This window comes from Pholcus phalangioides, unplaced genomic scaffold, assembly GCF_987345545.1.
Source record: "Pholcus phalangioides strain wild (caught in Gottingen) unplaced genomic scaffold, Ppha-v1.0 ptg000003l_1, whole genome shotgun sequence".
NCBI classification, from domain to species: Eukaryota; Metazoa; Arthropoda; class Arachnida; order Araneae; family Pholcidae; genus Pholcus; species Pholcus phalangioides.
The window spans coordinates 31,006,690-31,034,168 of NW_028301596.1; the positions used below are offsets into that span (position 1 = coordinate 31,006,690).

The following is a 27,479-nucleotide window of genomic DNA, read 5'->3' on the forward strand; positions in this document are numbered from 1 at the left end:
AACTCGAAGTCATGAAGTCTTTTATTTTTTTTGGCTTGGGGGGCGGGGGTAGAACATGCATCTTCAACCTGTTGCTTGCAGAATCGCCGTGCTCTTTGAAATACCCAGAGTGCTCGAGCTCGATGCTCGCGTCCGATTTCACGCTCGTGAGCACTGGATCAACGCTCTGTATTCATATTCAAGGATTAAAATCATACCAATTTCAGGCATACGTATGTAAAATACAGCCAGCGCTCTTGACTAGAAAATTTTTAAAGGCCTCTGGTAGAACAGAAAGAAAAGAAAAGATCAGAATGAGACACTTTTTAACAAACCGGGGATGAAACAGCACTATTTTGACTTGAGGATGAATCGGGAAAGGATGAAACGGTACCTAGCCTTCTGGAAAATAGGTGAATGCGAGATAGAGCATTATTGATAATTTTCAAACTCTGATGAAAGGTAGAGGAGGGATATAAAAGAGAAAGATGGTGCTTTAATTTTGGCCCTAGATGGGGAAAAAACTCAATTTCTTCGGCTATTAGTCATTGTCTATGGCAGCGTTTCTCAAACTGTGGTCCGCGGACCAACTCTGGTCCTCGACGATAGCAGAGGTGATATGCCTGGAAAACTTGATAATTTAATTGAAAAATTGTTAAATTGATATTAGTGGTATGGATTCAAATAAAAAAAATTAGATCTTCATACTTAAGGTAACCATATCTCATCGAGAAAAATACGGAAAATGGCGATCCTAAATACGGAATATCGCTAATTGTAGCCAAAAAAATTCAATTTTCGACAAATTTGCTGATTATTGTTAAAATTCCTGAAGGGAGACGAAATAAAGGGCTGCTACAAATTGCAGTAAACAAAAATTTATAAAAAAACTGTCATCTCGACTAGGTGATTGACCCATATTTCAATGAAGAAAAAAAATACGCAAAATTGAAATCTTATAAACGGCAAAATACGGAAAATCAGCAATTATCACCGAAAACGTTGCCATAGTTGGCAAAATCACCATTTGTTGTTGTTGAAAGTATTGGAGAAAATTACCATTTGGTAGGGAAACGAAGAGCTACTGGAAATCAGTGAATTGAAATGTAGCACGGAAATTTTTTTTTAAAACAACAAATATATGCGATTTTTTACGAATTAAGGCTAATACCAGCAAATGATATATTTTTTTGCTTGTAGCATTTACCGAATTCGACTGCATTATACACTTATTTTTATCATTAATATTGTGAATATATACTTTTTTAAATAATCAGCACACGTTCGAAGTGTGGATACAAGACCGGAAATGGAACGTGACGAGATGTTGAAAAGTGCATTGTAAAACAGTGTATAATTAAATTTGATACGACACGGATTTTATATTTAAAAAAAAGGCCTGTACAAAGGCATACAATAGAGTCGAAACGCGACTGAGCCATCAAAGATCGAATCAAGTTCTTAAGTTGAAGATTTTATAATGAGTGCCGATTTCATCACAATCATTTTTTTGACACTTTACGTAGCAAATCAAGTTTTACAAACGAATTTCATATATACTTAAGTAATGACAAAATGAAATATAATTTTACTACTTCACAAAAAAAAACAAAAAAACTACAAACTCGGAAACGAATCATTGAAAACAGAAATTCAATGGAAATGAAGCTTAATTACAAAATTCGTAAGCAGTTACGTCCACGGTAGATAGTTCACGTGTAAAAATGTTCCCACTACGAAATAAGACAGGAAAAAACAATAACACAGTTTACCGAAGACATTGGACTTCCCGACACATTCCTTGAAAAAACGCATCGCCCTCAGAGGACAACCTCCATCGTTCTTCAATTCCAGCAAAACTCTTTCTCGCTCAACGTTCTTCAGGAGGAGATCAGCTGCGACCCAATACAAAACAGGACTAGATGATGCCAACAGCCTTGTTGAAACCTAAGAAGAAGAAAAAATTCCATGCTCTTCACAAATATATTTTTCTGGATGGAAAAGCATATCATCCAGACAAAATCCTATTAAAAATAATCAACACCCTAAAAAAATCCTAATTAAAAAAAAAAAAAAAAAAGTAAAATATATCATCCTCAGAGACAGATACAAATCAAGTTCGTACACGAGAGAAACTGACTAGCTGATGGAATACACTGTATTGCATAATATATTTCACTTCATTCCATCAGATTATAACACAAATTAATCAAACCTTCATTATGCTGTTTCCCCCCCCCCTCGTTTGCATAATGCTACTTATTAAATATGATAAGTAATGTGTGACAACTTCATAAACAAGCTACGCCTGTATTCCCGCATGGCAATATAGATTTGACCTTGGGAGCTCCTAATGCCTACTTTTGTCTAGTTCCTCTACAATGTAGAGCCGGGGCTCTGTGAACAAGAACCTTCTTTGTAACTCACCAGCTCTAGAAGCATTGAGGTCGTCAATTGTTTTCACTAATTACTTAATAAATTGCAAATAAAAAATAATTGTAATAATAATTATAGCAGTTTTAGAACCTTTATGAATTGTACACAAATTTTTGTGTTACAAAAACAATGGCGCTAACGATATAAATCAGCGTTTTTCGATTGGGGAATTCCGCAAGAAATCGTAATGAATGCATTGACAGACGGTAATCTGCAGATCGTGGGGAGCGGGTGTCTTCAATAACATATGTTAAAATGACCCTCAAGCTTCACTGAAATGCACCTTGTGTGCGCCTTGAAAAAAAATGTGGCCTTGTGCCCGAGGTTAAAAATCCTCGCTGATTCCGGAATGGTAAAAAAATGTGGATATTAAGTAAGATATAAACCATACACGCTCAACCCATGACCCGCGGTCCAAATGTGGCCCTCGACCTCATATCTGATTATTAAAAATTAACTAAGCGGCGCATTTACAGATCACTTAAGTGACCCATGGCACATTTCCAGATTACTTAAGGAACACGACGCGACATATTTATAGATAACTCGAGTGGCCCGCGACACTGTTTCAGAGAGCTTAAGTGACTCGCGACACTTTCTCAAACCAATGAAGTGGCCCGCACTCTCGTAAAAGTTGATCATCCTTACTATTCAAGCAATCTATAAGTAATTCCAAGCATTAAACGACGGTTATGAATCTCAATGCTCTCGAAGACTTTTCATCTTATATTTTTTGCAGCACTGAAAATATTTCACTCTACATCTGCAGGCGGGAATGACCGATATCGTCCCCCCTCCTCATGTTAGAAGGACGAATGTGCAATGTCTTTGGAAAAAAAAAATAACGAGGGAAATGACATTTGAATGTTTACTCTACCCACGGAAGTTACTCTATGGAAGTTATTTTCCTAAAATGTTTTGTAACGTGTTTCAGGCAAGACTTGACAAAATAAGGTTCAATAAAAATAAATAAGGTTCAAAATAAATAATTCAACCAGTTGCAAAAAAACCCACGAAAATTTGCACATGCGGGGAAGGAGTTCTCGAAAGCAGAACAAATGCGGTTCAAATTTAAAACTTGTTAATCGATTGTTTTTGAGAATATGTAAATGAATACACAGAAAATCTGTGAGATACGATAAGCTGACTTGAGCCCCAGCATATCATTTTTTGTTTTATATGAAAATTTATTTTCTTGTATGACAATCTCGTTGCATTTAGCATGTCGTATACAAATATAACCAAAGAGAGGAAAATCAAAAAGACAGAGAGAGGGGAAAATAACCATTTATTTATTTTGTTTCCCTGCTTTTCCAACCCATAATCGTAAATCACGAACACTAGCGCGACAAAAATGACCAGGCTGACCACCCAAAAGCACAAAAAGTATGTTTACTAAAAAACAATTTGCATTTTAAAAAGCGGCAATATACTACCAGACATAGGTTACTTTAAGCGGAAGTTATTTTAACGGCCTTTTGTTATAGTATAACGGCTTTGGTGGTAGTCCATATGTTTCGTACCAAAATTGCAAAAGGCATTGAAATTTTAGAGTATCAAAATTCACAAAAAAAATATTCTCTGAAGGAGAAAGAATTTGGGAATTTTCGGAACAAAAATATTTGTACGAATGATACATTATGCTAAACTTATAATAAGCATTTTAACCCATTGAACCATGAACAAACTTCTGTACAGTATAAATAACAAAAAAAAAAAAAGAAAGAGTATTTTACTCCCTTGTTATTATTATTCTCGGTGTTGAGGGCAAGATCAGCTAGGCAAGATCAGAAAAAAAAAAAAAAAAAAAACTATTCTTCTTGAAAATAGATGGCATTTTGCAAAGGATGGAAAAGTAGCAATGCTAATAATAAAATAATGACAACAACAATAATTTTATTTTAAAATTTTGCCTGAAAGCATCATATGAACCACTAAATTGTTATTTCTTGTTGCACTTGTGTGTGGCTCTCTCACGAAATGGCTGCCAACAGTATAACTACCAAAAATAATAAATACTTCATAACATAAAGTAATAAAAAAAAACAGATAAGCATTTATCTACCAGTGACTCGGATAATTTCACTGATCACTTTAAACTACATCAGCAGGACTCCTCCCGTTTGCCAAAGCCACTAGGGAGCCCTATGCCAGAATTTTTAAAATGGGCTCTCTCCAAGCTAATACTGTTAATGTCTTGCATTCCATTCAGCCAATATTTTAGTTAATTTACAATGCAAAAAAAAATTATGCATGATCGATCCTCCCATGTGATAGAGATATTGAAACTTCTCCCTTTTTGGTGGAACATGACCCTGTTTGTCATATCTCTGTGATGTTCACATTTATATAAAGTGATGCCTTAAGATACCGTCAGTAAATGTATAATTCATTTTTCAACAATCATTGTTGAAATGCAATTGCAAATTTGTTTGATTGTAAGAGCAGGCAAACCTTCAACATCATATTTATATAACATGGAAATTCAGTTATTTGCCAATTTAATTTCTAAATGTGGAATACAGATGGCAGCACCAGTATCACACGAAACAAGCATAACATATTCAACAATAACAACATCCTTCCCCTCGAGATTCAGTCCTTTTTGTGTGTTCATACACGAAGACTAGTTTGTAAACCAAATAATTTTTCATTGCTCATAAATCGCATTGCTGGCAAACTGAGCCATTCATAAACCAAGGGTTGACTGTACTATACTAAAGTACAATATTTACAACTCAAGAACTTACAATTTATACTGTAAAACCCCTCTGCTGACACTTGCGGGACAAAAAAATTTGACTTTAAATAAGGGGGTTTCCTGTTGAAACTGTAAAATACAGTATTAACTATGTTTGAAATGGTTATTTGTTTGCAAATGAATGACATTCTGACAATATAAGAGGCATTTACATCATGAAATTTCATTATTTTTGCACAGATACAAAACTACAATTACAAAAGAAATACTACACAGAGTTTACATAATGAATTTACTTTTGGAAAATTAAAGTTTGATTGGTTTTGCTGAGTATTCTAACTCCTTCTCTCAAACCAGCATATATCATTAGCTAATAATCACTCGATAATATTTGGCAGTTTTTTCAGATTCACTGATAAATTTTCAAAATACAATTTACTAATGCAAACAAAAATGATCTAATCAACCATTTGAAGCTTTGAAGTCGATGAGACCGAGTTTTTCTGCAGCTTCTCAACCTTTTTTTTGTAGAATAAGGTTGGAAACAGGTAAATTCTTGCTTTTTTTGTTTGGTTGAAACAAACCAATTGTACACAACTGCGTCTATGGCAAGTTCTTCTCGGTCTTAGGAGATTTATTTTCCCTAGCTTGCTTTTTGTTTTTTAGCTATTCACCTCGCCAATATTTTTTTTGCTTCAAAATGGATCATGTCTGTGTCTTCCTGACATTGCATTCATTTGCAGGAACATGAGTGCGCATTTATGTTTTTCACTGTATTACATGACCTCAATTTTTTTCTCTTTGGAATGTCTTTTCTTAGTGATAGAAAGTGAGGATTTATACTGGTAAAAGCCATATTAAACAGCGTGGAATCATGTAAAGTATACAAGTACATCCAGCAAACTGACATCAGAGTTGCCAAACATTAACAAAAACTTCGAGCTACACTTTCACTGAAAGTGGAGGAAACATTAGAGCTTGTGCTGTCACCTAGTGACCATAATTTGAACCAAAATTGCAATGATTGGTGTCCGCACAGGGGTTTTAGTCTAATGACGTAAGCATGTCCATAGCTGAGGGTGACTGTTAAGCGAAGGTTCTACATTATTTAAATAGGTTTTTTTACTGGGATATTTATATTTTGCCTTAACACAGGAGTGGCCATTAAGAAGGGTTTTACTGTACTTATAACTTATAAATTGAATATACAAATACAAAGGCCACAACAGATAAAATGCACAATGAGGTAGCTGAAAAAAGATTCCCACAAAAAAATATGGATGTCGAATACATATCTAAAACATATCAAAAATACAGCAACCCAATAAATAACCAATAATTATGATAAAATATAAATATACTGCCCATAAAAATCATGGTTGTCTCATGAGTGAGTTTAATATATCGTATTAGTGAAAAAAATATGATTGAGCAACTTTTAGTTCAGAATATATTTGTTACACCCTGAAAGTTCTAAAAAAAATAAATAAAAATGAATTTCTTTTACAACTCACCTGTACATGAATGAAGAAGACACAAAAAAATGACAAGAAGAAGGCATGGGAAAAATACACAAAACATCTGTTGTTTCTATAAATATCTGTCTTTGAGGTTGTGCTGTCATTTGTATAAAAAATGCTTAGACATAAAATAGAAGGTTTATTAGAAATGAAATACTTCATACAGCTTATGAACATGATGTTGAGAATTGGCATTGCTAACAGAAAGTTTGGAAGTTGTTTCAAGTGGTAATACCTAAGAAATCCAACATCCCAGTAATGTTCCTGAACGTACTTATATGACAATGGGACAGCCCAATAGCACCATGGACTGAACTGACTAGACGGAAGCTTATATCCATGACTTATAGCGTGATCTTTGACATTTATGTGTGAAGTATGCTGATTTACGAAGTCTGTACAATACAAAAGGAAGGCATATGTCTGACATAAAATGAAAGGTAATAAACAAAGTAATATGTACCCACCAATGGTAATCAATTTGTTTAAAATCACAAGAAATGAACGATTTTGTTTCTCCACTGAATTAAAACAAAGACTCTTGATTCTTTCATAAAGTACAAATCCAACTGCTATAGTTCCATTAGAGCGGGCTGAAGCACTCAAACCAAAAGCAAGTGCAGCAAAGATTAATTTTTGCTTTTCCAAACACCAAAGTCCAAGAAAAGTTAGAAATGAAAATGTAGTTTCTGAATAGCATGATGTAAAAAATACTGAAGCTGGATTGATAGTGAATAACAGAGCTGAGACGAAAGCATATTCTTTAGAACTCAAAACAATACGAGAAAGCCTGTACAGCAGTAGTGTGGATAATACAAAGAAAATTGTATTGATAAGTACTCCTACAAAAAGTGTGCAGTAATAATCACTAATTAGTCCGGCTGAGAAGAAAAGCAGTAAAGATGCTATTGGCTTGCATATGACTATTGGAAACAATGGAAAAAATGCTAGGGTATTCTCATAGGTGTACCCATGCAGTGAGACGTGAAGGAAATATTGAGCATCCCAACGGGAGAACCCTTCGAGGGAATATAATGCGATGAGGTCTAAAAATGTTCTTGGCCCCGTATGAACCGATTGGAAAACTCCAGCATCATGGTCGGGAATGCACAGGTTGAATAGAATCTGTATCAAAAAGGAAAAATACAAATTAATTTTGTTTGCAAGGTTATTGAATTTATAATTATAAATATTCAACATCAAGGAAATCGTCAATTAATGATAGTAACTCATTCTGATACAGACAGTTATCAGAGTAACGATTGGAGTTCTTTTTAAATTTGCTCAATTTATAGCATCTTCACTGGGGGGGGGGGGGGTTGGCACAGTATTTACCACTGATGGTTTTTCATTGTTTCAGTCATTAGTTAAAAAAAATTATCCACATTTTTCATTTTTTCCGAAAAAAATTCATAATTTTAATACAATGTTGTGTAAACAGACGGAAAGGGGTCCTGTTCCCATATAAGCAAGTCTGAAGGCAAAAATAAAGGAAACGTTTCATCATGACCACCACTTCACCAGAAAACATCTTACCACATCGCTTAAGCTTATCAAAGCACTATGACCATTATTTTATGGGTTCAAACGATTAAATATGCTAACAAATGTTCTTTAACTGTTATACTTTCCCATTTGTTCATTTTTCTCTGGTAACAGTAGCAGGGGGAGGGGGAGCAGCTTAAGATCACCTGCTGCCTGGGTGCAAAGCCTTAAGAGCTGCCTCTAAAGGCGACCCTGGCAGGAGGTTGAAAAGGTTTTAGGCTTGAGCGACCTCTGGGATGATTTGATTTTCAGGATGAACCTGATTTTCTATCCGTTCAAAGTCAAAAACATTGTTTATCCTACAAAATTTACTTGACCATACGTCTCGCTCTTAAAGAAACTGTTTCATGTTTTTGGTACTGTTCTCAATTATGGCAGATAACTTGTACCTACTGCTATTACAGCTCTTATTGATGAGCCATCATACTTTCTTTCATTTTTGGATCAAATTTTTTCACCAGCAGTCTTTCCAACTAGCAGCCTGGGTGCATTGCACCCCCTTACACGCTCGCTTAAGCAACCCCTGTGGCCAGGTTTTTTTTTACTAGTACACATTCTGAGTGAGTATCTAGTGTTGTGTCTGACTTTTCAGAGCTGCAATCTATAGTTCAAAAGTGAAGTGAGTGAAGTAATGATTGAATTACATTTGTACCATTTGTAGTAGGTCTGTTGCTCTCTGTGGCGAGACATTTTAAAGTGAAGATTGGCGCACATTTGAACCTTGAAATTGGGAACTACAGAAAACAAACTTTGGCCAATCACCACTGTCGTGACAGTGGGGTCACCCAGGACCTTGCTAGGCGAATCGTCACTATAATTACTCCACCACCACAGCGGCATATGGTGCCAAAACCCGGGAACGAACCATTGTTATCTGCCGAATATTGATCTGTAAAGAGGTCTGAAGAACCAGACAAAGAGGGCAGTGCTTTTCAGCTTAATGGCAAAATGAGATTATCCGTCTTTTGTCTTATTGTCACAAAGGGTATGTGGACCACAAAAGGTTAAGAACCCCCTGGTCTTAGTCTTGCCAGGAATTCTCTCTGATATGTGTCAATTAACGAGAGTCTATTGTAGGCCTATATAGTAATTTATTACTTAACCACAAGGAAACGTACCTCATGGCCAGAAAGATAATTTTCAGGCTGAATAATATTACATATCACAAAGGTTTATGAACACCAATGAGCATTAGCAGCTCTTGCGAACCAGTCTCTTCTTTTCTTTTAAACCAAGCACAACTGCAGTCTTTCACCGTGGGCAATTTATGGCAGAGATGGACATTTTTACCTAACACTCTGAGTATCTACTGTTGCGTGTGATATTTTAGTGCTGTAATCTTTTCGTCAAATTGTGAGTGAAGTGTAGTGATTAAATATTTGTATCACTGAATACCTGTTACGCCTTTGTGGTGAGACTTTTAAAGGGAAAACCAGTTTGCATTCGAACCTCCACGAACTACAGAAAACAAACACTTCAGATGTGCTAAATCTGAACTGAAAAAAAAAAAACCTTTGTTGACCAGAAAAGATATGACAGGGGAAGGGGGTGTTCAAAGATTCTGTAAGCATGGTTACCCCAAAAGAAAATATCAAGACGGCTCTCTTTCTTTTTCTTTCAAACCGAGCACAACTCAGGTCTATCACCATCTATGGGCGATTTACTAATTATACAAACAATTATGAACTTTTCACAGAAACTCAGATAAACTCCTTTGTTGGTGAAAGCAACTTTCCTTCTTTTTCATTAACCGTGATTAGCAAAGTACTGCAATAGCAATGTCACATTAACAAATTAATGAATGGGAAGACAATAAATGAAATTTAAACAAATATTACGCAATGAAAAATTAATTTATCCTGATATCAAATTTTCTATATCAAATAATAAATAATTTCGACAGGTAAATTTAAGTGAAACAATAATTCGATTTGGTTATATGGATCGTTAACATCAAGTGTAGATGCTATTTATTTTAATTGTTATTTTTGTCTAGCTTTTTCTCTGTATTATTAAAAATTTGCCATTGAATTAAAGTGAAAAAAAACCGCGTAGAATGAAATTCTCTTATATCAGCCTTGGGTTGCCATAATTCATTTTTTAATTTAATAAATAAATATATTTGCACCTTTATACCGATATACTTCGTTCTTTCTATCTTTCTTTCAGGTCAAAAGAAATAAGAAGATTTACGTGCATTGCAAGAGCAAAGATGTCATAGGGTCGAGACCATTTTACTACCTTTTAGCTATTGCTCTCTTTCCTGTCCCAGCTTTCTTCACCATATTATGAATTAACTATTTTCTACCGTGTCCTTTCAAACATTTTTTTCTTTCTCTTTGCATTTTCTTTCAAATATTGTAAAATATGTAATTTAATTGTAAACTCTAATTTGTATAGTATCATTGAAATTGACTGGGGACAAATAAATTATGTTATGTTACTACCTAGTGAGTTGTGTCGGAAGTGTAGCTGTGTGTGGTACCCAACAGTCTGAGTGCATATGTAGTGTTGTGTTTGACTTTACAGTGCTGCCATCTATATTTCAGTGAGTGATGTGTTATGATTGAATTACATTTGAACTGTTTGTAGGTCTGTTGCTCTCTGTGGCGAGACTTTAACGGGGAGATCGGCTCGCATTCCGCGCCTTGAAGTTGGGAACCACACAGGCGCGAATAAGAAATAAAAAGAAAAAGTTGAAAAATTCACAACCGAAGGGATGCATGATTAAGTGCAGCGCTTCAGGATCAATAAGAAATAAAAATGTCGCTAAAATAGATGAGGATAACCCGTTGACTTTAAAAAACATTATTGTCGCCAGTGAAAAATCTTGAAAGAGCCCGAGACAAAAAAATAATAGCCAAATTTGGTACAACACCGCTAACGGAATCTTAGCCGGGGGCGCCCAAAATAGGTCCCGCACAATTTTTTTCCCAGCGCCGCCCCTGACAATCAGAACAAATTAAAATTCAATTATCATGCATCTTAGATAATTTTACAAACTTGAATAATTATGAGGACGATCCTGGACGTTAAAGCAAACTTGAGCAAGTATTTTTCTTCGACATCCATTCGCGAATGCGGGTCGAAAAAGATCAGTCATTATCAAATGACAGCCACATTTCGAAAAATAGTAAACAAACAAGCTTTCGGACGGCTACAACTGGGAGAGAAAACAAAGAAAATAGTGAATTTCCCTGTAGATTTTTCTCAATCCGAAATCCAGAATTAAAGGAGAGAAATTACGAAATGAAAGTGATATTTAAAGATATATTCAGATCTTAAGATTAATTAATCATCATTACAAAATTTCTTTTTCAAAAATTAATTCTAAACGAGAAAGAGGTTTTCCTAACCCTGCTAATGTTTTTTGAATGCAAATAAATATAATTTACTTTGACATTCAAAATTACAGTAAAAACCAGTGAAAAAAATGAAAACTTTAGTTTGCAAAATGTTTTGGATGAGAGAATGTTAAGATGATTAGAATTGCATGAAAGACGGGATGTACTGCAAAATACAGAATGTATGGTCAAATGAAAAACACTTCTATTTCATGAGAAAAAATTATGAAAAAAATTAATGTTCGATCAAAAATAGCATATCACTTTTTAAAATCAAAATATTATATTGATTTATTATTCATTCAAAGTTTAAAATCAATTTCACATTAATTCCCAATGGAAATTTAAAAAATTCCCTACAGATTTAGGGAAACCCTCTGGGAAAAAGTGCTTTTGCTCTCATCAGCCGAAGTAAAATCCTAAACTCAAACTTTTCTAAGCTGGCAGGACTAGTTCGCGTGTGAGTGCGAAAAAAATGGAGAAAATGGATACACAGTGAGTAAAAATCTTTATTAATCGTTCAAATGATTGATTTAAGACCCGAAATAAATTAATAAATCACAAATTAATTAATCATAATATAAACTTCATCCATTATTTTCTCTATTGGATCGAAAAATGTTATGTTGATAAACAGTCAAATTGTTGGTGTTCAATCTATAATATTTATTTTTCGCAGTCTTTTAAAGATTTGAAAAATGATTGATAAATTGCATTTCACTAGTAGAAAGGAAAAATTGATTGCTTGTTAAAATGATGTAATAAACTTCCTAAATTATATTTATAGTTGGTTGATTTTTCTGTGTTTACATGCCGATCTTAACAGGTTGGATACATGAGAAATGCTTACCGCTTTCAAGGTAATCTTAGGGATGAATTTTCAAGTCCTGATATAATATATCTTTAAAAATTATCACGGATATTTTTCTCTTATAAAGGACTTGCCCTTATGCAAAAGGGATCTAAATTGGGCAATTCCAAAGACAGTGACATCAACTTGATAGTGATTTCGTTCAGTTGTATTTAACAGCTTTTTCTAGCAATTGAGACGTGACCACTGTTTGTTGCTTCCAACCAGTGTTTCTCATCCTTTAGGCTCGTGAAATTGTGGAACCGTTAACAATTGCCTACACCAGGGTTCTCAACCTTTTTCCCATCTGCAGTGCCCCTTTTCCTGCTTATCTGTGACGCCCCAGAGTAGTTTAACAAAGAACCTCTGATAAACCTTTACCAAGGTCGCCACAGTTGGAGAACCTCTGGTCTTACACGGCCATCTACCATCACTGTTCATTAGCATTGCTCCTAGCTATTCTTGCTTTACTCGACAATGTATATTATATCAGACATGAGACAGTATTTGTAGTTGAAACACTCAGAGTTGCAGCTATGCACGTTGATTTCTTGCTTCGGCAGCGGTATCACAAGTTTTGTTTAGAGACATAATTTAGAATGGTGATGGTCAAGGGGTGAGATTTTAAATTTGTCTTTTTACGAAAAGAAATGAGATTATACATATTATACAGATTTGTATGTGGATGAGAGAAAAAAAATCTTTGCAGACATCGCGTAATCAAGTTGTTTTACCTGATAACAGTTGGTAGTACTGGTACAGTCTTGTGCATAGGGAAAGAAGAAAAACTTTCTACTCTATTGCTGAATACCTCATACAATGCTGGTGTTGCGATACACGGGACAAAATAATATGTTCATAATTTGTAATTATTCTTATATTCATGATTGTATTAAATAAGAAATTACAGTTGCCCCCCATATTCATGGCTTCCGTATTCATGTTTTTGTCCCTTTGGAAAATTTTTTTGGCAACAACCACAAATCAAAACACATGAATGATTTGTTTCAAGAGGCGTCATTCAAGTATTACGAGGAGGGCCGTAGCAGCTCTTATGAGAAAGGGAACAGCTTCGGTATAAGGGGGCAGCGTTGCAATTTTCAGCGCAAGCTGCAGTGTGTGTGTCATGTGTCTGATGATCTAATCGAAAGTCGCCAAGGCCATCAGACACATATTACGGGTGCCGAAAAAAATCACCAGCATAAAAACAACAGAAACCAGCAAGTGCATAATAATTATTAAATATAATAAGCCGTACCCCCTTGTTTAAATAATAAATCAATCCGGGTATAAATAAAACCTGGACCCTTGTTTAAATAATAAATCTATCAGGGTATAAATAATATATGGACACTGTTTATAAATAAAGGAAAATATTAAAGGTACAACCTGAGAGATGACAGAAAAATCTGATGTTGGTTTTACTTGTTTTTTATGCTGGCGATTTTTTTTCGGCATGGTATATCCAATAATCAATCCGATCCACACACTGCATTGTGTAAATCAAGCTCTCAATCATTAAAATGAGATCTCGTCTACCAACGGTTTTCGAAATGCCGCTGCTGTGGGGTGACATAATTTGAAGAAAAGAGAGAGAGAATCAGTTACGACAAAATGGCAGTTGGAACTTTTAAAAGATGTGCTAGGAACAAGGGAAACCAACCAGCACCATCTAGCTGTATTTTTTATCGTGAATAGAATGTGAAAAAGCAGTATAAGCACCCTTCTTGGCACTGCTTTGGCGCCAAGCAGTGCAGAGTCTAATGTAACCTTGAGAAAGGGAAATAAAAAAGGGGTTTTTTTTTTACCTCTCACCTGTCCCCCCCCCCCCAATCCTGAACGGCACAGCAATAATCCATTAGAAACAGAAATAATTTTTGGGGCACATGCACGTGAAATTATCCTTATGACACAAACACGTAAATAATCCAAAATGCGCTTAATAAATGGAAATAATCCAACGGAATTTTGAACGGGTGGTAAACTGATACTATCGAATTTTAAAAATACATCACAATACAAAATTAAAATCACTAGAATTATTAAACTCCGAAGTGGTTGAAGTTACTAGGCCTCGGCCCAACAGAAACCATTAACACCGCCAAGAATTTAAATAATCAGTGCTGAAACGGGACTGCGAGCAGAACATCCTGCAACAACGTGCGATGGAAGTGAAATGACACGTAGTTCAGCAATGCATTAGCTCAGAAAACGCTCCGTCCAATTGCTAACAGGTGCATGCGATTATGCAAATCAGTGGCTGCACCTGTAGGCCGCCTCGCTACGCTCGGGTGTTGCTTCGCTCCTCCGGCCATTAAAGGGTGCCCCTGCCCTCGGCCTGTAATTATCAACTCTGTTTGCACCACAAACATGGCAATATTATTTCACTAAGCAGGAACAAAGCCCTAGCAGACCGAGAAGACAGTATAATCCAGTTGAGGCTGAAAGTAAATGAACGTTTCCGAGGTGCCACAGTTGGCGACTTTCTGAAGGGGTCTAAACTGCATCCCACTCAAATAGAATATTCTGGAACAACGACAAAACCCAGCTGAACAACAAGGAACCTGAGCGTGGCGGCGAATGCGGAGGGCTGACTGTGTGTCAAACCACATTGTAACATTCGCAATTCGAAACAGCTGCCACCATCCTTTGTAGCGACACCATGCCTCACATTGTGTTTGGAAAGCTCAAACGCTCTTTACAGCTCAAACATACATTTGTGCCTTGCAATGTGAAAGTTTTTGAAACGAACATAAAATTTTCCATGTTAAAATTTTTGCAATTATGTGTATTAAATTTAAAAGTGTTGCAAGATTCCTCACAACTAATGAGACATTGAATGGGATGTCAGTGTACACCCTACCTGTAGTTTGCTGTTTTACTTGAAGAAAATTTAATATGGTTTGGGGTTCTGAATGAACCGGATGATCAAGCAGATTTGTGTGTATGTCTTTTTCATATAATTTTTAAAATATATATATATTTTATAAAAAATATTTTTCTTTTGTTGCAACAGACCACCTGCCAAGCGTGTGCCAGAAGTGCCAGAAACTTTATTGAAGAAAAGGAAATACCGAGCAGAGTTGAAGGCTAAAAGAGTGCAAAATATTCTGAAGCAGAAAAAAGTGTGTGAAAAATTAATGTTATGGTCTAAATACTTAAGATATTGAACAAGATGTATAAATATGTGAGAAATTTGTAACATTTCTTTCTGCAATTTTCATAGGCGAACCGGTCGAAGAGACTTGATATATTCAAGAGAGCAGAGTCTTACGTCAAAGAGTACAGGCGCGTGGAAAGAGATGAAATTCGTATGAAGAGAATGGCGAGAAACAAAAATAACTTTTACGTGCCTGCAGAGCCTAAAGTTGCTATTGTTGTGCGAATAAGAGGGTATGATGATTCTTTATTATGAAATACATTGCATTTTAAAGAAGTAGTGTGTAGTTATTTATTCAATGTTTCTTCAAAGCTCCCTAATAATTTTTAGGTGAAGTGGGCAAAATATATTTAAACTCATTTCATTGATGCATCTGATCATTTCTACCATCTAAATTTAATCTACTGTGAGGGCTTAGCAAATCCAGGTGCCATGTTGGCCACAAAATTGGTATTAGTGCCTAATATTTTGTATGTGTAGTAATTAAATTGAATCTAAAGGCAAAACAAAATTTTTGGAATTTATCTTAGAAAACTTAGTAGAAACATTTTTTTGTATAGAAAAGTGTTTGGTGTCCAGATATTTTTTGCAATTTGTCAAACCCAAAGCTAATGCTTGTCACGTGTAATTCTTGTGGTGGGAATGTGTGGAGAGGAAATTTTTTTATAAAAAAAATCATTCACTCTTTATCTTGTGTGCCAGTTGAGGGTTAGTGTGATTCAGTTCATCTGTTTCATTTTTGCTTATGAATGTTTTTTTCTATTCACAGTATCAATGGTGTTAGTCCGAAGCCACGCAAAGTCCTGCAGTTACTTAGATTGAGACAGATCAACAATGCTGTGTTTGTGAGACTAAACAAAGCAACCATCAGCATGCTGCGACTTGCTGAACCATATATTGCATGGGGGTATGTATTGAATAGTTATTGAAATCAATTATACCATTTCAATACCTTATGTGAAGTAAATTTAAAATTCTAAATTCATTAAAATTCTAAAATTTTGTTTTCTTAAAGGTGGTTATGGATTAATCTAATGTCAAGTGGAAGTATGAAATTTGCTTGAATTGACAATAAGTCTTAAATTTAAATAGGCATTCTTTGGTTTTAACTTTCATGATTTGGCCTTTTCACGTGGTTGTTAGACAAGACTTTGTATCGTAGTCGTCTGTCCACTTCCACTTGAATAATGTCTGTGCATTTTTTATTTCTATCATTTGGATTGAGTGATGTTTGTCAGGACTCCTAGCAACCTGTAAAGTCAGGGGAATTGAAAATTGTCAGGGAAATTTTTAAATGCTGGGAAGAAGTCAAGGGGAAGTTCTGTGGTGAAAATGGATTTTAAGGGGGCACAGGAATGTTGGACATGAGAAAATTGGGGAAAAAGTAACATTTGTTCAAAATGCCATGAAAAATTATAAATAGCACAATTTTCTTTAAATTTTTTAATATATTTTAAAGGGTCTTCTATTCTTTAGTGTACTTTCTTTGAATTTGAAAAAGTATTGTGGATTTTTTTGTAAATTTAAATGAAATTGAGAAAATAATTGTCAATTTTCAACATACCCTTGCTACACGCATGATTTCATCTTTATTTATGTATATTTTTTAACAAACAAAAAATTTTTTGTGTTTAGAATTAACTGTTTAATAGAATGAAGCAGCCATTTGAAGATATGTTAATTGAAAGTTTTTTAAAAAATTCAATTTTTATGAATTTTTTCACATTTTTAAATTTTAGTGTATCAATACCATTGAGGTTGATTCTATGCATCTAGCAAAGGAGCACATTCCTACCAAATTTCATAGTAATTTGAAAATTAGTTCTTGAGAAATCATGTGTGCAAGGGTCAATAGACACATTTTGGGAAAAATGTGTGAAGATTGAGAAACAAATTCTTATGAAAATGTTTCATTTTTTCTTATTTTGGTACTCGGAAACATATCTGAAGGTATTTCTAGTAGAGTTCTTGAATAATGCTAATTATTCAAAACATTTTAGCTCCGTTCACATGTGCAAGATTGGGGGTCGATTTGGTGATAATTACTGGCATGACAACTTTTTTTCCCCCTTCTTAGGGAAGAAAAAGGTGGGAGAGAAGTTCATCAAAAAAAGCCCATCTTTCTTGGGGTGGATTGGTGGTCGACACCGACCTTCTCTCGCATAATCCTTTAAATCCTTAAAAGTACTTTAATCTCCTTCATCAGCCATCTTGAATCAATCACTTCCGTTCAACCCACGTAACCAGTGACGACGTCTGGAAAGAATAGGGGGATTACCGGCATAAACTAAACGTCGTGAATGGTTTTTAGCAAAAGTCCCCGTTACCGGGAACTTCCCGGGATGTTTTATTGCACATGTGAACTGGGCTTTTGTGGGTTGTTCAAAAACATTTTCTTCACAATTACTATCATTAAAAGGTGTTCAAAGTTTCATAATTGGCCTGTTCTGAGACAGTCCTTGACAAGAAAACAACACTTCAAACGTGGACACAGCACTTAGCACAGGAAAATGATGCATAATAAATTGAAACTGTTATTTGAAACCTTTATATTACTGATTAATGGCCTCCCCTCCCTTGAATTCTTGTTTTAACTCTCAGCTTAAAATATTCACACATGCATGCTGAGTTGCATAAAGTAACCCATGATAAAACACACACCACCAACTTGATAAATTTTTTGCTTTCATAATCTTCAAATTCATATTTTTCTGTCATGAAAAAAGTGCCATATCTACTACTGCAATGACTGTGGGACTGTAATTTCTTGATGCTCGAGATGAACATGTACAGAAAATTTTGTTTCTGTGTAAGTGTTTGCTTTTTTGTTTCATAAACATAGATGAAATGCTGTTCTTTTAGAATAATTTGAAACAGTTTAGGAAGCGCTCTTCACATTTTGTAGAAAATCTCAGTGTTTAAAATTAGCTCGACACCTTCAGATTTATGTATATTACAAATTATATATTAATTACGAAAATAATAACTGAAAAGGTATAAAAAATAACTACGAGAAAGGACAAGTACTAAGTCAAACATGTGCACCAGTACTGATATAAACAAGCGAAAAGAGAAACTATTTGATTAGTTTTTTTACTTCAAACAAAAAATAAAAAGGAAAAATGTGCTATTGTGAACATCTGAAGGGGGGGGGGGGGCGAAACTAAAAGGCTTTTGCAAAAGTAACTAAGCATGCCCTTTTTAAGGTAAACATGGGGGGCCTCAGTCCCTTTAAACTGAGGACTTTTAATATTTACGTGAAACATTTTTTTCTGCTCGTAGCCATGAATGAAATTAAGGTTCACAATGATCTGTACTATTTTTTTAAAATACATAAAAATTTGATTTTTTTGGGGGGGGGGCCTTCAACAGTCTGGTGCCCCCTTGATTATCCTTATAGGCACCAAGACCTTGGGCTACATCCATAGGGAATGTAGGAACCTGAGGTATAACAGAGAGAAATAAAAAGCTTTTTCACCGCTCACCTGTTTTTCTTTTTTCATAGTCCTTCCCAGGGTTTGAGCTGAATAAAAAATTCCTTTCGTAATAAAGCAAAATGCTAATGTAATGATTGATGGTTGTATGTCTATTCGTTTCGTACCTCCTGTACTCATTTTTACAAAAGTGGCTACTACTTCATTCGCGTTCTATAATTTTCTTGGCATTTTGCAGAAAATTCTACCATAGCTTAAATCCTGGTCCTTCCTAAACCACACAAGAATAATCTACATTAGAAATTGCAATAATCCTGTGCTCATACACATGGAATAATCCAAATTTCTTGTTATTGAAATCCACACAAAATTGAATAGACGGTACACCAATGCTACAGAAATTAAAATCACCGGAAAAATAAATTCCGCTGGGTTTGAACTAACAATTCAGTTTACTAAGCCTCAGCTCAACAGAAGCTATTTACACCAAGAATTGAAAGAAAAAAATGGTGCTGAAACACCAGAATATACACCAACAGCAACACTGCGCGATGGAAGTGAAATGAGACATGTAGTTCAACAATGCATTAGTGCAGAAAATGTTTTGTCCAATCTTTAACATAGGACATGTAGGGTCCATGGATTCATGAGGTTGTCTCCATACCCATACACGTCCATCAGCTCGAAGCAATTGGAACCGAGACTCGTCAGACCAGGCAACATGTTTCCAGTCCAATGTCGGTGTTGTCTGGCCCAGGCGAGGCGTAAAGCTTTGAGTGCAGTCATCAAGGGTACACGAGTGGGCCTTCGGCTCCGAAAGCCCATATCGATGATGTTTCGTTGAATGGTTCGCAAGCTGACTCTTGTTGATGGCCCGGCATTGAAATCTGCAGCAATTTGCGGAAGGGTTGCACATCTGTCACGTTTAATGATTCTCGTCAGTCGTCGTTGGTCCCGTTCTTGCATGATCTTTTTCCAGCCGCAGCGATGTCGTAGATTTAATTTTTTACTGGATTCCCGATATTCACGGTACACTCGTGAAATGGTCGTACGTGAAAATCCAAATTTCATTGCTACCTCGGAGATGCTATGTCCCATCTCTGTGCGCCGACTATAACACCACGTTCAAACTCACTTAAATCTCGATAACCTGTCATTGTGGCAGCAGTAGCCGATCTAACAACTATGCCAGACACTTGTTGTGTTATATATTCGTTGCCGACCGCAGCGCCGTACTCTGATTGGTTCCATATCTCTTTATTTGCATACGCATGCCTGTACCAGTTTTTTTGGCTCTTCGGTTTATTTTTGCATCTATATATTACATATATACGCAAAGAAAAACCATGTTTCTGACTACTTTATTAGTAACTACATCTGTAGGTTGAACTTGGGTGCAAATGGTTTTGCCCCTTGGGCCAATAAAGGGGGTCCAGGACCTGAAAATATTGACTGTTTTCACCACTCGCAGTATTAATATTTCGCTAAGCAGGTTCAAAGCTCTAGCAGACAAGGGCGTCAATATAATGCAGTTGGAACAGGCGAGCACAGGGAAAATAAATGTTTCCGAGGTGTCACATTTGGCAACTTTGAGAAGGGTATCTAATATCCACGCCACTTATTTTTTCTAAAGCTTCGGTCAGGGAAATGATCAAGCAGAGTTTGCTTGGAACACTGTATGCTAAACAATCTTCTGCAATATAATGAATAGCTCTATTAATGAAACATTTAATATTGGTGAAGTTATATATTTTATGCCAATTTATTGATCTTGATTTTATTTGCAGATATCCTAATTTGAAAACTGTGAAGGAACTTGTTTACAAAAGGGGATTTGCAAGAATAAACCACAAGAGAGTACCTCTAACTGATAACTCAATTATTGAGAAGAGTTTAGGTAAAAAGCGCTTTGATTTTATGAGCAGAAATATGTTATTCTTAATGTGTGTATTAAGTTTCAAGCTCTGTTTGAAAATTAAATATTTTATTGATTTGGCACCAATACAAAGGCCAACCCTATTCCATTACTGCCAACTCTCCAGGATTCTTTAATTTTTAGAATTTCCAACGCAATTGCAAAAAAATCTGTACTGTTATCCTTTTTTGTCCAAAATGTCATTTTATGGCATTGGCAACACACACACACTATATATAGCATTCAAAATGCTATATAGTTGTGCAATGTTTTGGCGACACCTAGTATTGCTGCTGTTGATAGTCATTGTACTTAATCGCCCCAAAGCAGAATGTGCCAAAATCTGTGATGTACGTCACAGAAGAGCAATTACCACTATTGCAAAACAATTTGGAAGAATTTTAAGAAAAAGTGCAAAATACACCATTGCATGAATGGGGATTTTTACAGCAGAATATTTCCAATTAGCTGAGGGCTCACCGCAGAACAGTGCTTAATATTCTGTTTTGGGGCTTAATCAAACCAGAATATTTTGGTGAAAAGACAATGAGAGCCAACAAAATTACACTCCATTCGACTTCTTGACTATTGACTGGGCAAGGCGACTCATGCGCTTAGTGCCCATACATTGAGTTTTTGGTTCTTGTGACAATTCTTTTCATTGCTGTAATTTAGTTATAACAATTTAACCTGCTTAGAGCAGTGATTGGTTAGATGTCTTCTTTTTTTTCTCGATAATTACAACTATAGTTCGTTTCAGGTTAACTTTGCAGTGGAGAGAAAGGTAGAGAGTGTACTCCTCTGCCGCAAAATAAAGTTCTCATAAATCAGAGTTTTATGATGATAATTTATACAGAATATTTCAATTTTTTTAATGATTTTGTGAAAAAAAAGGAAAAATATCGTTTTGAACCGATGTTTCTTCGTTTGAAATTTTTAAATTAGAAAAAAATATTGGTTACCATTATCCAAAAATCTATAGCAACCACAACGACATTTTCGCGGTGTCCTAGAAATCGTCCATATCTTACCCAGGCCACGCATCGATACATTGGTTAAAAGGCTTTTGTTGCCATAGCAACGAGTGATGAGGTTCCCTCGTAGCTTCCTCTTCACTGCAAAGTTAACCTGAAACGGACTATAGTTCTTGTCAATTTGGCTAACCTTTTTAAAAAAAATGTGGTGGTGGTGGTTTTTTTTTTTTTTTGAACATTTGACTATAATTTGATCTTACAGGGTTTGGTTTATGTATTAAAAATTTTGGTTTTTTTTAAAGGGGTTTGGATCTGTGCAAAAATTTACGTAATCCACGAGGTGGGCAGCTATACTATTCAGAGCTGCATTCTTCCCGTGTATGTAGAGATGTAATATTCTCTGGCAGGGCTAAAATACTTTCAAAAATTTAACTTGTCGATGAATGTCTAAAAATGCTAATAAAATGCTACCTTTTTAGGAATAAGTGTTTTAAAAAAACAATAGTAAATTGGTTACGTTGGTAAAAAGAAAGTTATATTTCATTTGATTTTTTTTCTACAAGCTAAAGTGTATATAATTATAAAAAATTCAAGTTAAGCACCTTTATTCTCAGAGGTACGGAACTGTTCTCAGAAAAGAAAAATTATCACTTAATTTTTTGGAGAATATTCTCTTTGGGGGCTGCAAGAATAAATATTTCCATCTTAAGAATTTTACTATTGATATTGAATTCCATATCTAAAAAAATATGTTTGGGAATAAATTAAAAAAAAAAACGATTAGTAACCAAATAAGTGACTACTAAACATTTAAGTTCAACGCCACCATTCCTAAAAGAGACAGCTGTTATTAATGGATACTCTTGTCATCCTTCCTGCTTCAGCGCTCTAGCCACCACACCCCCTGCATCCCCCAGTTGCGGCCCTCCCACCAGTTAACCTTACACAATGTTAGATATGCACGCAGACAGTTAGATATATCAGGCATCAGTTGGGAAAAGGACGTACATACACTTTTGGCTCAATTTCTGAAAGCGGGTAAAATGATAGTAAATCGTCCAATGACTAGACCAGAGTTATGCTCTGTGTGAAAGAAGAAAGATCGATGGTACTGCTGTATTGTTTTATTACATATTTTTTTGAATATATTTAAAGTTGTGGCACAAAACCAATTTAATGTACAGCAACATTTCAATTTAGCTTGTGAAACAATCAATAAGATTGCAGAAATGGCAAACCTTTTACAAATATTGCTGTGTCTGGTAACTTTCATCAATTTTTTTTTTAAAAAAGCCTTTGCAAAGTAGTTTTCTCAAATATTTCTTATTAGAATGGGGTCGATTCTGACTTTTTTTTGTAGGCTCGTCTTTTTTGTTAAAATTTCCCTTATTTTTGTGAAAAGGGTAATTTTGTGGGAAGCAAAATAAGCTCGTTAATTAATGACAAAAAAAAAATGTCTCAAATTACGGTTTCATCAATTTGTATTTTGTGAAGGGTCTGTTTTCCAGATTCAGAATTTTGTGAAGGGTCCAGAAAACTGACCTAAATTTCTGCTGGACAGACTCCTGAAGAAACTAAACAATGACAGTTTTTCTTGAACATTTGAAAATGCATTGTAATTCAGTGCAATTCTAGAACATAGTTGTACATAAGGTAGGCGTGATTTTTATTCAGATCTGGTGAGAGTCTAATTAAAAATATATAAATTGGTGAATTTTTTTAATTTAATATAATGAGCAAGAAGAGATGAAATAATGGGGAAATTATGAGATTGTATTTTTGAGTTTTAAGGTCATATTTTCACGTTTTAGGTCATAAATGCTTGCATATTTTCAAAATTTTTAGGTCATAAAAATCTGAGAAAACAACCTTGATTCAACATAGTTTTTCACACTTATATATTAAAGTTCCTGTGTATAAATGAGTTATTCTCGGCCCCAGTGATGAATGAAATCGTGTTCAACATCTAATTCTGGTGGGGGGCGGGTACGCTTTAGGACAGTGTTTCTCAACCGCCGGGCCGCGGCCCGGTATTGGGGCGCAACTGATCTGCCGTTCCCTTTCCCCCCATTCATGTTCTGTTAATCATGTGTTTGACCGGGCCTTCCACTTATAAAAATGAATGAAACCAGGCTGCGGGCTTCCAAAGGTTGAGAACCACTGCTTTAGGATTCCCAAATGATCTTTTGTGGTAGTCTTAGTATGTATCTTTTTATCGTTTTCTTTTTTAAAATATAAATTGCTTATCGATAACTGTTCATGATTGTTTTCTCATTGGTTTTGTTTGTTTTCATATTCAGGAAGGCACAACATCATTTGCATGGAAGATTTGGTTCATGAAATATATACTTGTGGTCCGATGTTTTCAAAGGCTACTAGGTTCTTGTGGCATTTCAAATTGAATAACCCTAAGGGAGGATGGAGGAAGAAGACCATCCATTACGTTGAAGGTGGTGACTTTGGTAATCGTGAAGAGAAGATCAACGTCATCCTCAGGAAAATGATTTGAATGAACATTTGTATGTATCTATTTGCCAGGAGGAATAAACAAGTTTTCTGGTGTTTATACTTATGATTTATCTTAGTGAGCTTGGAGCATCTTCATTTGTTGGGGTTTTTAAGATTAAAAGAATATGAACAAATTGAATTAAGGGGGCAGGTAGGTCTTAAGCGACCTCTGTTAATAGTCTTGAAACAAATCTCAGCTTGCCATGGCCACTAGAAAATTAGAATTGTACCTAAAACTTAATGATTGCTGAATTAGTCTTACAACGATTCAAAATGTTCTAATTTCTTTAACATCAGCTTTATAATATGGAAAGGAGCTGTCTCCAAAGCAGAATATTATGCATTGTAAGCCCTCTGCTTATCAAAAATGTTCTGCAGTAAAAGTTCCAATAATGTTTTCTATGCTTTTCTTAAAATTCTTCCAGATTGTTCTGCGATGCACATTGCAGATTTTTGTATATTCTGCTTTGGTGAACTAAGGTTCCAGAAAAGTAGAGGGAAAAACTATCTAGGTTTTTCTCTTGAGTAAAAGTTGTGTGTGTTACAAAGTTTGGCTGGTGCCCAAGGCTCAACCTGAAAAACACTGCATTTTTCTTCAGGTAGAGTATGAAACTGCAATAACACTATTAGAAAGCATATGGTTTTATGAATAAGTGCAGTTTGAAGATGCAGTTTTCAGTAAGTTTTTTCAAAAATATCAGATGAAAAAGTTATAGTTTATATCTCCCATAGAACAAGAGAATCAAATTTTTATGCATTCTTTTCCGAAATTCCAGGCATTTGACACACTATAGTGCGTCAGCAGCACCTCTGGTATGGTAACGTTCATCATTTAAAATTATGGTACACACATCTTGTGTATAGGTGAAACAACTGTTTTTCATAACAGCAGGTGAATACGTACGCCTATTGTAGGTTTTATGACTTGTGTAAAGATGGGACGAATAGTGATTTGGCATAATACTGAATATTCTGCTAATGTTTTTAGGCCGAATATCAATTTTTTTAAAATTCCATCAGAATTATAAATAAAATTATTGGAAATTTCAAATGATATTGAATTTTAATTATGCAATTTATCATTTAAATAAATACAGTGAATGAAACCTGTGTAAGACACTGTACAAGACAGAAACCTTCTTAAACAGTCAAAATATAGTCTATTCAGTGATTAGTGCCTTTGATTTTCACCTTTATATAACAAATTTATCTAAAATATTTGTCTCTTTTATGTTCTGTGTCATTAAACTGGTAATTGAAAGATCTTTATTGCCATGATACAATTAAATATAATGTATTTAATATTACTTACAGAATCAATTCTTTTTTTCCAACACTTGTTACAATTTTAAATCTAATTGAGAAAACATCAACCATTATTTATACTTAACCATAGGTGCCAATGCTTCCGATTTTTCAGCCTTGTTAAAATCTTCCTGTCAGAAATCATTGATTTTTCGTATCTTGATGGAAAGATCCCTGAAAGTCCTCAAATTATGCTTCATTTGAATGGAAAATCCCTAAAAGAAAATACTCTTCTAGGCTGTGTTTTGGCCACTGTGTGCTGACCACGTTTTCTCAGGAAAAATATGGGAAATCAAAATTTCAAGTATGAAAAATTCGTAATTGTCACCAAATGTGATTCCAAAGTTGTCAATTGCCAAAAAATTGGGACTCCAAAAAATGTGTAATGTGAAAATGGGATTATATACCCAGGGGTGGGAAGTCTGCGCCGCACTGCGCCAAAACTAATATCTTGCGCCATCCTGCTCCAATAGCGTATTTTCGCATTTTTCTGCGCCAAATAGCGAATTTTGCTTCAGTATGTCCGGAATTTCGGAAAGGATGCCAAAAAAATTTTGTTCCTGCTAGCCACGAAACGTTTCTTTACGAGAGAGAAAAGCGTGTTTTATTCCACTATACTTAAACTATCGGCCCCTGATCGGGCTTAACCATCGCGAAACCCCGATATTGTCCGTGATCGTGGAACTGGAGATGGCTTGCAATGCCTTTCAGCTTTAAAGTGCAAATTCGGGTGTTTCCGTTTAAGGAAAAAAAGTCGTCACTGGAAGCAGCAGAAATTACTGTAGTCGATTGTCATTGTGTTAAATCCCGATGTTTCGTGAAAAAAAAATTTCATTCCGGGAGTAAAAAGCGCATATCCGCCAAATTACGAATGTTAGTTTAGAAACTTTGCCGAATAACGAGCGTTAAATCGCTAATTTTGCCGAATAACGAACGTTAAATTGCTAATTTTGCCGAATAACGAGCGTTAAATCGCTAATTTTGCCGAATAACGAGCGTTAAATTGCTAATTTTGCCGAATAACGAGCGTTAAATCGTCAATATCGCCAAATAGCGAGTGTCAGATCGCCAATCTCGCCAGATAATGAGTGCTGAATCGCCAAACATCGAGTTGATTGTTCCGAAATTCTCTCCCATTTTGCAACAATTTCTTTCCAAGTATAAAAAAATTAAAAACTTATAAAATTTTTTAGCTCATTTGAAGTGCTGCTGTTCAAGGCAGCAAATAGTGCCCACAGTAAGCAAAAATCATCTTAAATAGACGGGTGCAAAAAATTTTATGATAGCCGCTCTTTCAAACAAGGTGTGAAAAGCCTTAAACACCAAAAACAAAAATCAAGCTGACGAAAAGATGTTTGATAACAAAAGACAATGCAGTTTTATTTTGAAAAGGGTTGAGGGTTAACGAAAATATTCTTGTTAATTTCACTGTTCCAATTTATAAATATCTGCTCCAAATCCCGAATTTGCTGCTCCAAAACTGCTCCGAATCCTGAATTTTGCTGCTCCAAAGATGCTCCGAAATGGACTTGGTCACTTCCCACCCCTGTATACCCAAAGCAGAATATGCTGAAATGTGTGACATATGTTGCAGAACAATCTGGTAAAAAAGCTTACTGTGTGAATTTTTTACCGCAAAACATTTACAGTCGGCCGAAGTCTTGTTGCAGAACAATGTAAAACATTCTGCTTTGGGGATGGGATTTATATATGGTCACCCGTTGCAATCCCCAAAAAAGAAATCCACAGGTTTTCCCCATTAATTTATGTGACTGATGTGAAGTATGTCGTCACGTGATAAACTACAG

At 35.3% G+C, this 27,479-nt stretch overlaps 2 protein-coding genes across 2 annotated transcripts; one reads left to right on the top strand and one right to left on the bottom strand.

Annotated features, from left to right (window-relative positions):
- Positions 1-1,442: 1,442 nt before the first annotated feature.
- Positions 1,443-11,324, bottom strand: PIG-V (phosphatidylinositol glycan anchor biosynthesis class V). The gene is made up of 3 exons (XM_089247483.1): positions 11,185-11,324; positions 6,631-7,761; positions 1,443-1,926 (listed from the first exon to the last, which is right to left on the bottom strand). Exons 1-3 carry the CDS (start codon positions 11,251-11,253, stop codon positions 1,672-1,674), a joined length of 1,455 nt encoding a protein of 484 aa, XP_089103609.1. The 5' UTR covers positions 11,254-11,324; the 3' UTR covers positions 1,443-1,671.
- A 590-nt stretch (positions 11,325-11,914) lies between these two features.
- RpL7 (ribosomal protein L7) lies at positions 11,915-24,426 on the top strand. Its single transcript, XM_089247484.1, has 6 exons — positions 11,915-12,020; positions 15,392-15,500; positions 15,602-15,768; positions 16,305-16,442; positions 20,757-20,866; positions 24,159-24,426. The coding sequence occupies exons 1-6, from the start codon at positions 12,001-12,003 to the stop codon at positions 24,365-24,367; spliced, it is 753 nt and encodes a 250-aa protein (XP_089103610.1). The 5' UTR covers positions 11,915-12,000; the 3' UTR covers positions 24,368-24,426.
- The last annotated feature ends 3,053 nt before the right edge of the window (positions 24,427-27,479 follow it).

What these genes read in the sequence shown, in the direction of transcription:
- RpL7 (XM_089247484.1), top strand. Translation starts at nt 12,001, where the DNA reads ATGGAGAAAATGGATACACA. An exon ending in ATATTCTGAAGCAGAAAAAA is followed by an intron (nt 15,501 to 15,601) that starts GTGTGTGAAAAA and finishes CAATTTTCATAG; the next exon opens with GCGAACCGGTCGAAGAGACT. An exon ending in ATTGTTGTGCGAATAAGAGG is followed by an intron (nt 15,769 to 16,304) that starts GTATGATGATTC and finishes TTCTATTCACAG; the next exon opens with TATCAATGGTGTTAGTCCGA.
- PIG-V (XM_089247483.1), bottom strand. Translation starts at nt 11,253, where the DNA reads ATGGATGTCGAAGAAAAATACTTGCTCAAGTTTGCTTTAACGTCCAGG. An exon ending in TCGTCCTCATAATTATTCAA is followed by an intron (nt 7,762 to 11,184) that starts GTTTGTAAAATT and finishes TTTTTGATACAG; the next exon opens with ATTCTATTCAACCTGTGCAT. An exon ending in TCTTCTTCATTCATGTACAG is followed by an intron (nt 1,927 to 6,630) that starts GTGAGTTGTAAA and finishes TCTTCTTCTTAG; the next exon opens with GTTTCAACAAGGCTGTTGGC.